We start from the raw sequence: 17,537 nt of genomic DNA, 5'->3' as shown, positions 1-17,537 counted from the left end.
GAAATTTTATTTTCATATACCACAAATCGCTCAAAAGCGAACACACGCCTCCATTAAATTAATTTCACACCCCCACCTCATCCCCTCCAACTTCTCGGCGATTAGAAGTGCGTTTAACAAAAAATAAAAATAAAACCGCCACAAAAGACACTTGGCACCAAATGTGAAACAAATAAATTGCTAAAACGTAATTGTTTACTCTTGCGTTAGTAGGTAGCTTTCAACATTAGTGTTAATCTGCCGTTGTTATTGGATTATTTGCAGATTAGCGGTGACACGCTGTTAGTAGTTGAAGTTCTCTACTGTCAAGGGAAGAAAACAACTGAGTTGACGTGTGATTTTAAATGTAACGGAGGGTTGTTTACTTTAATGCATATACGTATAAATGTGTGCGTAAATGTAAGTAACTAGGTGAATTGAATTTTCAAATCTGGTTTCACTTTTCTCTTATCGTATTACAAAACCACGTCAAGTTGGCAACGTGGCTAATTTTACTGAAGCAAAATGTTGTTTATATACTCGTATATGTATTTGTGCTAAAAAAAAGCGCTTCATAAAGTTGCAGGTGCTTTATGCTGCTTATCAATCGAAAACAAAACATATAAATTAGTTGTAAATGACGCAATGATTTAAATAAATTTTTTTTTATCTGCTAATAATTCCTTGGCACTTTTTGCTTTTAATTAAGTTAGTGGCTGTAGCATTACTTTGCAAGAATTGTATTGAATATTTTTTGTTTCCGCTTTAACAAAAGTATCCGCCAAACTTGCATATTATATTATGACAACAGATGGCGCTGCATTACTTCAACAAAAATGTGGCAGCGCTATTATTTTTTAGGTCGGTTTATTTTTCAAATATGTAAATATACTTATTAACATGTTTTATTTGTTGCTGTTCAAACATTTTTTGGTTTAGAAAAGATTTGCTTCGCTTTATAGCTTATATCTGCGAGCAAAAACGATATATGGTACTATTTTTTTAATTCAACCTTTACAACATTTAGCTCATCGAATAAAGTGGCAATAACAGAAACAGCTGTTTGGTAAAAATGCATTTATAAATGCAAGTGTTATTAAATTAAACAAATTTATAAAAGTTGCGTTTATATTGCTTACGAAAAAAGAAAATATAAATTTAAATGAGTTCATGTACATAAAATTCATTCAGCAAAATTAACAAAATACACATGTGTGATAAATAACAAGTGCAGTTTTACATAAATTATTATTTTAAAATTAATTACATATTAAAGCTTATCTACAATGGATACCGAAATCCTATCTCAAGCTGTGGATAAATCGCAAATGCCACCATTGCATCAAAAACGCGTTTTAGCATTTATTAATCATTTTATAATAAATTCCTGCAATTTCCTCAATGACTTCGCCTTGAAATGCGAAAGTAAATTTGTAGACTTGGAAAGAAAAATGCAAAAAGTGGAAGCAGCATTAACAATAATAGAAGCAAAGGTACGTTAACATTATTAGAAGTCGATATTACATATCTAAATAAATATCGCAACGCAGTTAGCATCTGTGCCAGATGTAACGGACACCACAACAGCTCCAACTGCCAGCAATACTGCAACAGAAAAAGTTACAAATGATGCCGCAGAAAAGACTGAAAATAAACCACCCGGAGGAGAGATTACCACTGATATCGCCTCGGATATTCCTGAGCCAACGGAGGATATAACTCCGGAACCAACAGGTGTACGCGCTTGTGAAGATATGCGCTTTAAAAAGTTCTTCAAAATGGTGCAATTCGGTGTGCCGGCTGAAGCCGTTAAAATTAAAATGCAAGCAGAAGGGGTTGAACCAAGCATATTGGAGTGAGTTGTAGCTAACGATGATAAATAAATTTAATAATACAATTTTTGATTTCTTACAGCAATCCCAATTTGTTATTAACAGACGGTGTAACCGAGTGAAAGCAGTTTGAGTGCATATTTCGAAAAAAGCATACACAAATACCGATTTTCAAGGCGGTTGTGGCAAGCAAACGTGAAATCTTTGGACGAACTGCATACATCTAACATTTATGTGATATTATGAAAAATGTATAAGGAACCCATAAAAATAACATAGGATAAAATAAAAGACGAACTGGAATTTTGTTTGATTTTTTTTTTACTTCAATGTTTAACTAAAGAACATTGTTTTAAATTATATTTTTTCACAAATGACTTGTTAAAAATGCCTTTCCACAAGGCATTCCGTATACAAATCTTATATTGGTAAAAAACAGCGAAACAAAAAAGCAGATAGTGGCTTGGAATTGGGGGCGAGTGATTTAGAACTGAATCATCTGTCCCTTCCTCTTTTTGTCACCTCCCAACTCGAAATGTTTGCAACGCTTCAGTGGTGTCTGCTTGCGGTACTTGCATTCGGTGCACTCCATACGCAACACAATCTTTTTAGTGGTCTTAGCCTGAAATAGGAAATTAAATATAATTATTAGTTACCGTCGTAAAGTCATCATAAATTTATATACACAATTGATGAAATGTATAGTTTTGTATGAATGTTCCAACTTAGCAGTTGACAGCAGTATACAATTGCAGTTTGTAAAGTTTTCAGCATTCAGCAATATTATTGCACACATCTATCCCACCAAAGAGCCTTATAGTATCACTTCTGCGATTCAACGGCAATTTAGTTCTACAAATATGCAAATAAATAGCAACGTATCGCTTTCAATTCGTACCTTCTTTCTGAAGATAGGCTTGGTTTGACCACCGAAACCTTGTTGTTTTCTGTCGTAACGACGTCTGCCCTGAGCACCTTTACGCTCCTTCGACTTCTTGTATTGTGTCACCTTGTGTGGCTTGTGGCACTTGCACTTCTTGCAAAAGGTGCGTCGCTGTTTCGGCACATTCACCTAAAAGTCAAATAAAATTTTATTATTAGCACACTTCAATACAATCCTCTCAGCAACATTGCAACGAAAAATTGCGCACAGTAACACAGCATCGTAAATATATTCATGCAATCATATTGGTATTTATTTAAAGAGTAATTTAAATCACTAATTTTCACATTATGTATGAATATTTTTGCGATGCACCGCGATTTTTATAAAGAAATTTATTTGGATTTTCCGCAAACGTACCATCTTGACGATTCTTGGTTGTCAAAGAAAGAAAAAAAGAAAAGAATAGAGAATAAACGGAAACGACACAACTGTCAGCTGTCAAAATTTATAAACAGAACGAGTAAACGTCAAAATAGAGACAGTGAAACACAGCTATAGGGTTGCATAGCGTAACTGTTGATATAACTATATGAAATATATTTTTCATTAAACATTTTGTTGTATAATTCCGAACTTCTTTCAAAAAGATTTCATTATTTTTAATATTTAGGTGTTTTAAAGCTCTATACCACGATTTTCACTTGATGATTTGATGAGCAAACATACATATGTATATGGTACATAAATATCGCAAAATCTATGTTGCATATAACATCATGCATATGACATATACAAAAGTATACCCTGAACAGGGGATATATTAAGTTTGCCACGACGTTTGTAGCACCCAAAAGGAAACATCGGAGACCCTATAAAATATATACGTAAATGATCAGCATGATGAGCTGAGTTTATTTAGACATGTCCGTCTGTTTGTCCATCTGTCTGTATATATATAAACTAGTCCCACAGTTTTTAAGCTATCGATCTCAAATTTTGCACCTGTCCTTTTATCACTAAGCTGCGAAGCTGCACATTTGTCAGAACGGCCGATATCGGACCACTATAGCATATAGCTGCCATACAAACTGAACAATCGGAATCAAGTACTTGTATGGGAAACTTTTTCATTTGGCAAGGTATCTTCACGAAATTTAGTATGAGTTATTTTCTAAAGCAACAATGTAATCTCCGAAGAAATTGTTTAGATCGGATCATTATAGCATATAGCTGCCATACAAACTGATATTGTGAGCGAGATAAAATTGTGAGTTTGAGAAATCAAATTGTAAACAAAAGAATTTTGATTTTTTTAACTATAAAAAATATAAAACTGCGACCACCATGGTATAGTATTTTCCCAATGAAAAAATTTCTCTTTATCCGTAAATTAAATTATTATCTATATTTTATAAACACATTTTATATTTTGCCGCAATAAATTACGCTGCCCTATTATGCCATAGATGCCTGGATGCAGCAGGACGCAGTTGAAGAAATACATAAAAGTCCTAACAGCGCATACCGCATGCTTACAGTTGAGTAACATAATGGACTCCTCTCCAAGCAGTTTCCGCCTCCTAGGAACATCAAGAGAATATTCCTACAATACGTCGAGATCCTCCAACAATATACCGATACGTTTTCGGACGCGACTAACTTTTGACACGTTCTGAACGCCATTCACAAAGGCGCCAACAACACCTTCATCAAATCCCTTCCAGTGAATAGTGTCCTTGGAGATGAAACACTATCAATCGCACACCGTGAGCTCGAGTTGTCGCGTTAAACTAAAGCAACCATAGCGAATTTTCGTTTGGATACTGTAGCAAGTTAAACTCCTACTTATCAAGAATATAAATGAGACTAACCACCTCTTTACTTGCCCCGCTAAGCTTAATCACTTAACACTCTTCTCCCGTCGTCCAACCCCAATAAAACAGCTCGTTTCCTGGACCTACCGCTAAGTGATTTCGATGACACTTTATTTTTGACTTTCCCCCAAATAGAGTTTAGGCACTCGCCACAACAACAATAACATTAAATTGAGCGACCCTTTTTCCCGCATACGTTTAAAAGTTCTTGGAAAATAAATTTATTTAAATGTTTTTTATTATTTGCTCAAGAAAACAATTTAAATGTGTCTTCATTGAAAAATATGAATTTGGAATTTCGCATTTTTGCTCATTTAGAAAATGAAACGCCATTACTTTTTATTTAAGTATGTTCAGCTATAGTAATACTAATTTATTTTTGTGCCTTCAGAATTTTGAGAACCTTCCTTTTAAATCCTTTAGTATTATTAGGTTTCACCCACTATGATTTTCCTTGTAATAATTGTAAATACATACATACATTCTACCAAATAACCTTTAGCGGTGAGTAATCCGCTCATAAACACACACTATGTTGCTTTGTAAATATTCTTAAGGTACATCTTAGTTTATATGTACAAATATTGAAGTATATACATACATATGTACGTATGCAAATGTAAGATGAAATATGTTCCTAACTCAGGTAACGAAAGTTAAAACAATTTTTACTTTGGGAAGATTTTCTTTTGAAACGAACAGATATTGAAAGAAGTAGGTACGTTTGTATATGTTAATATGTATATGAAGGGGATGCCACCAGGGAATTGATTGATAATTCTGGAAAAATAATTTTAAATTTTAAATTATTCTTCGTATACTCAAATTACTTTATTTCAACATACAAGTAATACGTAAATAACACATTTCGTGTTAGTTTCAAGTATTAACTATTTCCGTAGCATCTGTTTGGAGAGCGCTTTATTTCCTGTCGCTTTTTTCTTTAGTGGCCTTGTGTTTGGATTTGTGTACTTATGTTTGGATTTTAAATTTGGAACAAAAAAATTAACGTTGGTTTTATCAGATCAAGGAACATTTTATACATATAGCCAAAATTTGTGTTTATATACAATACGAATTCAAACAAGGTTTTTTTTTCAAATTATATACATATATTGTATGTACATATGGTTGGTTAATGAGAATTTTGTATGACTTTCAATTTGACGAGGTCAATCTTTCATTAGAATCCCATAAAATGAAAACCATATTTTCAAGTTCAGAGTAGGAAAAATCGTTATAAAAATTAACAGGAGTTGAACAGTTTCCAAAAATCAGAATCAGAATCAATACCAATAACAATACTAATAAATTCTAAGCTTAAACGATGGCAGCAGTAATTAAAAACAAAGGCTTCATTCAAAATATAGAAGTTATTTCTTTCAAACGACGCCGGCACTATTGCAAAATTTTGAAAAAATATTTCATTTATTTACGATAGGTCATACTTTTAAAAATAACACCCTGAAGTTTTAAATGAATAATATAATTTTAGTTACGGCTTCCCGCTCAACTCTATTAGTTTATCTTTAAACGCGTTTTTCTCAAAACTACATTTAGCGAATTTGCTGATGTGATTACCCAACGACAAATCCGATTGCTATCAAATTTTTTCTGCATATTCTGCATAGTTTTTCATACAATGACCGACCAGTTTTTTGATCTGATCAAAAAAGACCAAAGTTTTTTTTTAAATACGACTTTTTTTAAACGTTGCCTTTTTATCAAGGTCCTCCTCTCCTGCAATGTATCCGGTCTTCTCCGTGGTTGAAACCTAAAACAAATCTCTTTGGAAAATAATGTTCGTACCATGATCTACGATCGAAAAAAATAAAAAAATTAATTTTTTTGTTTAAGTATCGTCGGTAAACGAGTGTAACTCTAACAATTTTAATTTTTTTTCTTTAAAAAATTTTCTGTACATTCTTAAAATATACATAAATACTTGTATACCCTTAAAATGTTATACAATAATTTTTTTTTATTCCCAAAGAGCGGCCGTCTTACTGGGTGTGCCTCTTAAGGAGCTATGTGTTCTTAAATGTTTTTGAATTTCTTGTTCATGTTTTTGTTATGCAAAAAGGAAATAATGTATGAAACACTCATTTCATATCATTAAATAATGAATTCTTCGTTGTTTTTAACAAATTTGTGTAAAATGTTTCTTAATACTTTTCGGCTTATTACTTTATTTAATTAATTAATTGAGTTAGGTATTTGGGATTGGGTTAAGCTATATTACCCAACTTTGTAACCTAAAAGTGAAATGTATTTTATATCTCCAATATCATTGAACACCAGATTTGTGTTGACAAGGTGGCTGGGAAGTGGTAGTCACAGCTGTTCCTGTATGTAGACTCAATCCAATGGGTATACTCTAAAGTTAAATCTTTTTTATTGTCTCGTACTTTTGTACATATATATATAAAATCAGCATACTCTATACATATTTATGTACCATATGCATGTAATTTTTTTTTTTAACACAAAACACTTTTTTGAGTGCAAAATTTAATTTTTTATTGCCTATTATTTATTTATTTGTCCCCATTGCTACAATTGCAACAATAATCAATTTTGGGCAACCGCACACTCTTGTGCGCCTACATGAAGATACTGCCAAAACGAAAATGTACTCGCAAAGCTTGCACGTGAATGCTTTGGCATCAGAGAGCGCTACTTGCAGGTCGGCTGACTTTGTATTTATGTATTGTGGACATACGCGACATATATTGACCACAACAAAAACGAATGCGGTAGAACTTTGCACTAATTCTTGTACATAAATATATATATAAAAATAAACATAAATAGCATTAATAAATAAAGAAATAAAGAAATAGAGAGTATGCATTGGAAAAGTTCTGAGAAATAAATATAATATAATTTTTTTAAATCAGCTTAGTATTTTATACAAGACTCTTTTGTATGGTGATAGATGCTTTTTACTTTACGCTCTCACCAAATTTACATATAAATAAGGGATGCCATTTATCTCAAAAGAGAACGACCAGAAGTATAGGGATGCAACAAAAAATTATAAACCAAAATGTTTAGAGGGGCAGGTTGATGATATAAGTAACTCCATGTCCGCATGTCTAAACTAGCTAACCAACTAAAATGAATGCCTTGAAGTTTGGAAAACTGGACAACGTTTAACATCTGGAAATCATGTTTTTGAGTAAATTTCTTAATTTCAAATCGAATTAATTTTACGCGTCAACCAAAAATGCATTCAAATTTTTTGTTGACGACAGAAATCATAAATAAATTTGATAAATTCTCAATTTAATATTTATTTAAGTATGTCTATCCTAGGTTTAATATCATATAATTTTCTGACAACATTAAGTTCGCTGGTGGTATTAGTAAATTACACCCGCAAGCACTTCTGACACTTTTCATATTAATGTTATAATTTATTTATTGAGAAATGAATTCAAAATTTTAAATTATTACCATTTGAACTCCACTGAAGCGTTAAAATCGAAATGCAAAATTATATAGGCCATACTCTACGCTATCTCTATCAACATTCTTTTTCGAAACCGGAACGCCTGACGCACCAATTGAGAGAGGGCGATTCATTTAGGAGATTTCTGAATAAAATTCCAGTATAGAATTTCTTATTGTATTGTCTAATTTCTTATTGTATTGATCATTTGTTGAAAATTCAATTATAAAATCTGGGTCCCATACACTCAGATAAAAGCAAATATTATTGTGTGGATAATTAGAGAATGTTAATGCAGGGACTGAAATAGTTTTTCACTAATGTCCTTTACTATAATACAAAAATGCCCGAAGAACAGAAAATAACTAAAAAAAAAAGAATTTAAGTTTTTTTATATTCAATAAATTTACTGCATACCTTTGTTAGAATCTGAACGAAAGAGAAACTACTGTGTGTATTTATTCCATGTAAAAAGCTCTCATAAATCAAACAGCACTTGGCAACCCTGTATGAAAAAAATTCTCTAATAATTCCAAAAGTGGCTTTCTCTGTTCATGTTCCCCTAAGACACCAATAAAACAATGTGAACGAGCTCTTGTACGGACGAACAAAATGTGTGTAATGCATACTATGTAAATATATATTTTAAGTACTTTTTATTTTCTTTTAAGTTGAGCAGAATATGTGAATATAATGGACAGAACTCATTCACTCATTCATTATTTGCGTTTTTAAAATATGCGTTCAGCATACAGACGTAAATATTTAATTAAATACCATATCTGTATGTAGTATGTATGTATTAATATGCATATATGTACCGATTTGCCACGCCACAGCGCCACCTGCACCCTCTTGCCGTCCGATGGAAGGATGCCAGGAAGTATTCTTACATAAAGAGAAAACTGTTGTGACGATTAATTTGTTTAGGTCTTTCTATGTATACATGCATATCATATAACAAACGGAATTTCGGTGAAACTCACAAAAACTACAACAAATTTACTCTCTATTTCGATATACCTGTAATCAGTAAAATATGCGCCTATGTATGGGTAGGGGCTTGTAACTAGCGGAAGCGGAAAGTAAATTTTAAGTATCGACATATACATACATACGCATGTAATTAGAGCAGATGAACTTCTAAAATAGTCGGGAGGATAGCTATTTTAACATTAGTTAGCTAATGAATAGTTTTGATGATTTTATGACTAGGAAATGTAAATATCTATGTGTGTTTAAATTTAGGCCAAACTAAATGTTCTTCTTTATAACGGTGGAGGTTATAAAGTTCCCAGAAAATAAAAACATTTTTTTTCCAGACAGCTGATAGATCGGCCAGAATCGAAGCTGTTCTAAAATCTAAATTCATTTGAACAAGTAGAGGGCATACCCTTAACAATGCAAGAAAGGATATACCTATGCTTGTAATAGAAACAGGAAAATGCTTTAAAGGCGAAAATGTTTTTTTAACATTACATCTGCTATATTTTTAGCCTAACAATAAGTAATAAAATCTTAAATCTATTTTAAACTAAACAAGTTTAAGGTTGTAATTGAACCTCTTCACTAATAAGTTGCTTCTTATAAGGCTGGTAGATAGATCTCTTCTTTTCGGGCGAGTTTGATTACAAGATTGTAGCAAGCCATTAGCTGATGGATTGGGATGTTCCCGGAGTTTCAGATCGTATATCTTTCTGCTGTCCTCTACTTCCTTTTTTACCATATCAATACTAAGATCTTTGTGAATGTTTTCATTTCGAATGTACCATGGTGAACCCGTTAACGCTCTGAGAATTTTTGACTGAAACCTCTGTATTATATCAAAGTTAGTTGCACGGGTTGTACCCCACAGTTAAGTTTCGAATTTTTATTTAAAAGCAAGTTTAAGTTTGCTGCTTGTATTTTCATGCCAGTTATTTTGCTGGATATATCCATGTGAGCCTTCTGTCCAAGTGAATGCCGAAATAGGTTACATCATCATTTACAACATGCTTACACTTTTATTCATTTACATTTACAAATAAATGAAAGCTAAATACTCTTCTAGTACGCTCCTGAACGCTGAAACATTTATTACGGCACACTACGGCTGTGTCATCCGCAAAAGTCAATGTCAATACATTATTACCGGTTTGAATATCTGCTGTATACATATAAGATAGTGTTGGGCCTAGCACACTCCCCTTAGTTACACCAGCCCTTATCGGACGTTCATCTGAGATGAAATTAGCTACTTTAGCAGTAAATATTCTATTTTTTAGATAAGACTCCAATGTTTTATACAATACCAAATCGAATAATGTTTTTATTTTATATAAAAGTCCTTCATGTCACACCTTATCGAATGCCTGAGCTATATCTCGAATTGGAATTGTATTGTTTTCATGGAGAGTAGACATCTTTGATAGTAACACACTTTCAAGTATTTTGGAAAGACAAGGTAGGAGACTTATTGTCTTGTAAGAAGACGCCTGTGTTAAGTTTTTCCCTGGTTTGTCTATCGTGATGATCTGCGACTTTTTCTATAATATTTACAGGGGCACAATATAGCCTTAAAAGGCGAATAAAAGAACTACTGTATGAATTGCTTTAAAATTTTATGCATCTTTGAGGAATCCATAGTAAAATATAATATTTGAAGAAAAAATTTAATATTTTTCGAATTGCACGCGATCTCCGATGGCACCAAAACTATGGTCATCCACTGCTGTAGTGATTCGGGCCTTTTTCGTGGAAAATATTATCTGTACAATTACCTAAAATCGAATATCGATTTGGCCATTTTTGGGTAAATTGTGTAGGTCATTGTATCGAGAACTATATACAGAACATGCAAAAAAATTGTAATGTTATCGGATCATTTGTACTCAAGCAAATTCGATAAAAACTCGTTTAAAAATAAACTTGTGGTGCTGATTGAATTAAGCAGCTATATTTTAGTAGACTTTAACTAAAAAAAAAAATTGGAGATATTTAGTTTAAATTTTAGTATGTTATTTTTAAAGGTATACATATATAAGTTATCGCAATAAATATAGGCGATTCGTAGTTTAATACTCTAATAAAGGAAATGAATGAGTCGACTGCTCAAGTTAAAGGCAGAGCAACGATGAAAAGCTTTGTGGAATAGTAATAGTGACGATTGGTATAATTGTGGAAACCATCTATATTATACAGTTAAAGTTTTGCTGCATAAATTTAGCGATTAACAATCAGTTATGCCTTACAAATACAATGAAGAGAATTAATTTCAATACATAAAGTTGGACCTATCCATTTAGCTCTTTTATTGCAATACAACCTTTTCTTTTGCTCTAAAAAATTTGAAATCGTATTGTATTATTAAAAAAAAACTTGATCAATTTGATAAAGAAAACATATCAACCTTATTACTATCCTCACTTTATAAATTATCAACCCAAATTCATTTACATTTTGTTCGTCAGTTGTATCATAAAGGCGCTGCGAAGTGTGACGAGATGATTTCCTTAATTCACAACGTGCTAGTATGTTTTAAAATACTTCCATTTATGTATGAGCCTTGATATTATCCAAAAAATGGAGGGACCTAATACATATGTACATATTATATATCAACATTTGTTCCCACCATCCACTGATTTTTGAAATTCTATAGATATATTAGTCGGTATATTAAGCCTTCTGCTGAAGTTGTTGCCAAAAATATTTCTCAAACACACTCAGCTTCAGAAGTATAGATACAAGCGAAAAACATATTCTACAACAACCCCCAACGGACTATCAGTAGATAGGTTATTTGTTTGAATAGCAGATTGTATAATCACAAAAAGAAGCAGAAGCTCTCTCACACAAAGCTTTTTTGTTTTCATCATCACTTAAAGCTGTTGGTTCTTCTCTCATTCGGATTTTCACTCCAATAAAAATTACATTTTATGATAGAAATGATTATGCACTCGGTCATTTGTCATGAGGGGTTATAATACTAACTTTGCAGGTGAAGCTCACGAGCACAATCGGTGTTTTGAACAGGGTTATATTAAGTTTGCCACGAAGTTTGTAACACCCGGAAGGAAAAGTCGAAGATCATATAATGTAAATATATAAATGATAAGCTGGGTCTATGGGTAGGCCAAGTCCGTCTGTTTGTATATACGCGAACTAGTCGCTAAGTTTTCTAGTCAAGAAGCTGGTCATTTACCATATATGATCACATTACTGTCATACAAACAGACCGATCAAACTAAGGTGATTGTATGAAAGACTTTTTTATTTGACAAGACATCTTCAAGAAATTTGACATTGATTTTTGTCCAAGACAACGCCACAATCACAGAATAAATTATTCAGATCGCACAACTGTAGAATAGAGCTGCTATTCAAACTGACTGATCAAAATCAAGATAAAGATCTTCATATAAGATAATTTTTTTTATAAAGCAACCTTAATTCGACTAGAAGATTGTTTTAAAAAACGAACTAGCAAAACTGATTTAGTTATACATACAGATGTATATTGGCTTTAAAAAGTGTATTGTTAAAGCTATTATAGCTTCGGTGCAGCCGAGGTAAACGTTTTTTCTTGCTTTCTGTACTCTTACTTTTGTTGCTCAGTGTAGGAACGCACATCAGGATACAGTGTACATTTTCCACATATACCACATTTGATCGAATGTTGTCATAGGTGCACAAAAAACAATTACCTACACACGTTTATAAATTATTTTTTTTACATGTCGATTAATGACACCCCTTACACCCTGCCGCTGTCGAAAATGACAATTTGAGGCTTACATCAATTACTGAATTCGATTTTGTGTCGAACTATGATCATTTTTATATACTTACATACATACCATACTTACATATATGTATTATGTTTATTCAAATAGTATGTAAATATATATTTGTATAGTGTTAATCCACAAATTTGTCACACGAGCCTAAACATCAATGCTTCTGTCACCGTGTTGGTAATTAACATAATAAAGAACGCCGTAGGCACAAGACAAAGGCAGTAAAGGTGTATACTTAATATATTTGTGTGTTTGTGCATTGTATTTGTGCATAAGTATATTAAATGGCAGCAGCTGTCCTTTATCTGCTTACCTAGCCACCACAAAATTCTTTACTCGTACACCACCCTTTATGAGGAAGCAGCATTTAAATATACATACATAAAAATATAAAATAAAATAGCGTTTACTACCCCATAGAGTTGCCAAATTTTATCAATTGTAGTAGGTTTGAAAAAGGTTATATGTGAGAGGTTTTTTAATATAAAAATTTACACAATTATAAACGGGACAAACTAAGGTTTCGAACAGTGTGCCTAAATAACAATTCAAACATTTCCCAAAAAGAAAAATGAAAGGACAAAATTTCATTCTTACTCAAGGGGTTATATCTACTTTTTTGCATATATATATATATGTCGAATGTACATATGTATATTCTCCGAAAATTTTAAGTTGACCAAAACTTTAAACGCGTTGTTCTCGAAACGCTGTCTTCAGAGTCGGTGAGAAAAATTTTGCCGAAGCGGCTCGAACGATCTTTCATGGAATCTTCTAAGTGAAGTGTAAATTTGTTCACAAAATTAGACTTGGAAAAGCCATTTTGTCCAAAATCAAAGTTTTCACTTGTCCTTCAATCGTTCCATATATCCATAGTAACATTTTTTTTTGTTATTGGTTTTAAAATAACTTTAACCTGGAAAATCTTCCTCACTGTCCACCCTTTTTTGGAAGTCCTCCTGGAGCTCAGATACGGGAACAAAGGAATCCAAAATTTTTCAAAATGAATCGACGCTTATTAAAATACATACAATTCTGTATTTTTTATTATTTATTAACTAAATAAAATGCCTCATCAAAAACATCGACAAAAAAAAACGTTTTTCTGACCTGCAATGTATACGATCCCATAACAATCAGCACCTTTTGATATAATATATATATGTCAAATATTATATTTTTAAAAATGTATAATAGTACTGAATAAAAAATATAGAAATTCACTCAAAGTTCATCACTTTGATCTGCTTAAATTAACACGGCAACTCTGCTTTCGACACTTTCTTATATTTAACCTGAGCGCATATAAATTTATTTGTTTGATCGTAGTTGGCATCTCTGCCGCAAGATCAAACTGTACATTCAGCCACATTGTACCACACACAGGCGGTGTACAGCACGCGCGCTTCCCCTGGCCTTCCGGCGTCTCTGGACGCACGCTGTAACACCTAGCTTGAATATAAAGCAAGAAAAGGCAAAATGCTGTGCTATATTTTTCTTTTGATTAGGCAATGTGGGATATGAATACTTGTAATCAACTTTTGGTAAAAATAACTAAATATGCTATAGAAAAACCAAATAAATGCTTAAAACAAATAATAATTAGTTCAAATATACATACATACATAAACGATATAGAATATATAAATTATAAAAGATTTTTTCTGTAATAAATATTTTCATTATTATATACTGCAGAGGACCAATGGAAAATAAAGAGAAAAACAGTAAATTTTAATACTCAACCAAGGTTATATTTATACCTTTTTAATTTCAGAGAAAATGTTCACAAAAGCAAATCTTCTCAATATAAAATTTTAGCTAAAGTTGTAGTACCGTTATTTCTATAGATGAATTGAATTTATTTCTATTTTTAAAAATTGCGTGATAAAAAATTTTAAATTCGGTGAAGTCACTATATAGGTCCCTTCACTCGTAAAAAACACTACAAATCACTACAAGAACTGGCCATGATGCTCACTCAACTAAATGACGGTATATTGATTAAACTTCTTGTGGCTCATACCAAGAGGTTCTTTCGTAATTTTATATTTGAGCTATGCTATCCGCAAAATATTTTCAATTTCTTTATTATCTTGCCTATCAATAATATAAAGTTGAATATTACATATTACTTTCAAATCGTCCATGTTTAAAGCGATTCACAACACCTTTACACTACTCGAAAAATAACTTGTGGAAATTTCTGAGATCTGCACGTATTTACATATATAGACATGTATGTATGCATAAGTAAGTTTTTGCTTATTATTAAATTTGTGTTATTTAAGAATCCAATTCCAGAAGCCCAGAAAAATTTCATCAAATCAAAGCAAGTAAACAAACATTCGTGCATATTCCTACACACATTTATATAAAATATAAATATACACAAGCTTTTATAGCTTTTTGTGACCACCTTATCACTGTCTAGGGGTTAGCAGTAAAAATCAAGAAATCAACAAAATGAGTTGAGTCAACACTCTGATAACACAGCATTTTGACTTGCCTAACGTGGTCGCACAAATACACAAATGCTTGTTTACCCACGAATACACTCCATTTTGCTGTTGTTTTCCGACAGCCGAAAGAAGAAAACCCGAACTGCCAACTAAAGAAACAACAGAATATAAATGTACCAACACACATACACATATCTATATATAAATGTATATATTGCTTCTTTGAGTGTTGTTTGCCGGTGTCGGCATACAGATTTGCAAAATTGTTTGTGTTTGCTACAGAAACACACTCATACATGAACTTACATCTGTATAACGATTTATTGTTATTCCCACCAATTCTCACACCCCCCTTACATTAATGTGCTCCGAATGTAGATTTCCACTTATGACTTATCAAAAAGCTTTCAGTTAGGAAAAAATTCATTTTGAAAAAACAAAAAAATATGTAGATGTGTAAAAACAATAACAAAATTACACGATGCTTAAATTGTGAACACGAATGAGTTCGCGGCGGCGTACAATGGAATCGTTGTTAAAGTCTTTAACGTTAGAACGTTGACGGCAATAACGATCACGACGCGAACAGCAAAGATGTATAAAACGACGATAGTAATTACTTAGGTGAACGTTTCTAGACTACAACAGGTGTAATGCATATAGTATGTGATATTTAGTTAAGAGCTAGTACAATAGTTGTGAAATGGCAACCGAATAGAAATACTGAAGAAAACTACACGCAAAAGCTTGTTCGTCACTTGTGAATGCTCATAAATGCTAAATATGTACATTTGTATGTATGTAGCACGAAATTGTTTGTGTGGACAATAAAATAAAATATTTAAATTAAATATTAATGAGTAATACTAAATATACTTATGTATGTATATTTATGTATAGAAATATATACATATTTATTTACTATATGTATATTAAGACGTTGATATACTTATGTATGTATGTATATGGAAATTAGTAGAACCACAAGCGTAGTGAGCCATTTTTAAAATAGGCGGGAAAACACTTCAAAACAAAGTATTCAGTTTTACTTAGCAAGTATGTAGATAGGCTAATGTGTACAGACATACTCCTATAAATACACATACTAATATGCTGGTAAACAAAATGGACTCTGTATAATATAACTAAAAAGAAACTGTACAGGACATACATATGTATGTATGTACTCTACTCATACTACACGCTTACCTACTACTAGACATATTGATAAAAATTTGAAACTTGCTTGATAACGTTATGTTTTTTTAAATTTATTTTTAACACAATTTTCACTCCTTATCAATAATTGTTTATATACACATGTGTATTTGGTTAAAGTATAATTTCCCTGTTTACTTATTCAAACGAACGTTATTTGTATAAATATGTGCTTATGGAGTATGTTTGTAAAGTAGCTACACTCCAAAACACCGCCAAAAAGTATAATTTTCAAAGCGGATACCTTCACACGTTGAAAAACAACTTCGTTTAAATGGCTGTCCAACTGTCGCAACACAAGCGCAAAACGGTCTAGATAAGCAACAATACAGGCGTTATTTTGCACAATAACAGCTGCAATGTACTCTATTTGTACAGTAAACACCTGATAAGATGAGCAAATAATTGACGAAAAACCCAGTAGAAGGAAAAAAATAGTTTAAACATAGGACAAAAAATAAAATTTTTCGAAAAACAGAAAAAAAATATAAATTATATTCCTAAAACTAGGTTAAGTAATATAAAGTAAAGGCATTTAAAAATTGCCGAGATGGGACAGATATTGCTAGAAAAATTATTACCAAAAAAAAAAAATCACACTGAGTTTAGATATAACATAATTTCGCAGATTAATGAAAACTAAATATGACAATAAATTCATCTCAGAATATTAGAAGTTCAAGTTTCTAAGGATAGAGCCATTAGTGGATCTATAACATCTGACTAGATAGGAGGATTTGTGTATTTGAGTTTTGACAGTGCTGGTTAGTGGACCACTATTCCTTTTTTTTTAAATTATCTATCTTAAAACCTAAATTAATGTCTGTTGCATGTTTTACGAAAATATATGTTTTTATATTTTCTCATTCTTTCTATACTCAAAACTTGCAATTAGTATATTCATATGATCATCAGATCAGTATGATCAATATGAGACGCCCTGATCAATTATATAAACATTTCATTCTATAGAATTTCTTATAGCAAGTCTACATGTTAGATTGGTTATTTTTATGGCATAGAAATCCTTAAATTATTTTCTAGTCTAGTTCAA

At 31.9% G+C, this 17,537-nt stretch overlaps 2 protein-coding genes across 2 annotated transcripts; one reads left to right on the top strand and one right to left on the bottom strand.

Moving 5' to 3' along the window:
- The first annotated feature begins 1,055 nt into the window (after positions 1–1,055).
- Positions 1,056–2,114, top strand: CCDC53 (Coiled-coil domain containing 53). Its single transcript, XM_014247687.3, has 3 exons — positions 1,056–1,472; positions 1,530–1,834; positions 1,894–2,114. Exons 1-3 carry the CDS (start codon positions 1,266–1,268, stop codon positions 1,931–1,933), a joined length of 552 nt encoding a protein of 183 aa, XP_014103162.1. The 5' UTR covers positions 1,056–1,265; the 3' UTR covers positions 1,934–2,114.
- RpL36A (ribosomal protein L36A) lies at positions 2,115–3,255 on the bottom strand. The gene is made up of 3 exons (XM_014247689.3): positions 3,115–3,255; positions 2,710–2,883; positions 2,115–2,433 (listed from the first exon to the last, which is right to left on the bottom strand). Exons 1-3 carry the CDS (start codon positions 3,115–3,117, stop codon positions 2,296–2,298), a joined length of 315 nt encoding a protein of 104 aa, XP_014103164.1. The 5' UTR covers positions 3,118–3,255; the 3' UTR covers positions 2,115–2,295.
- Between the last annotated feature and the right edge of the window lie 14,282 nt (positions 3,256–17,537).

This window comes from Bactrocera oleae, chromosome 3 (assembly GCF_042242935.1).
Source record: "Bactrocera oleae isolate idBacOlea1 chromosome 3, idBacOlea1, whole genome shotgun sequence".
Classification (NCBI taxonomy): Eukaryota; Metazoa; Arthropoda; class Insecta; order Diptera; family Tephritidae; genus Bactrocera; species Bactrocera oleae.
Note: the sequence above shows the minus strand (reverse complement) of the source record. Positions and strands in the feature narration are given on the sequence as shown.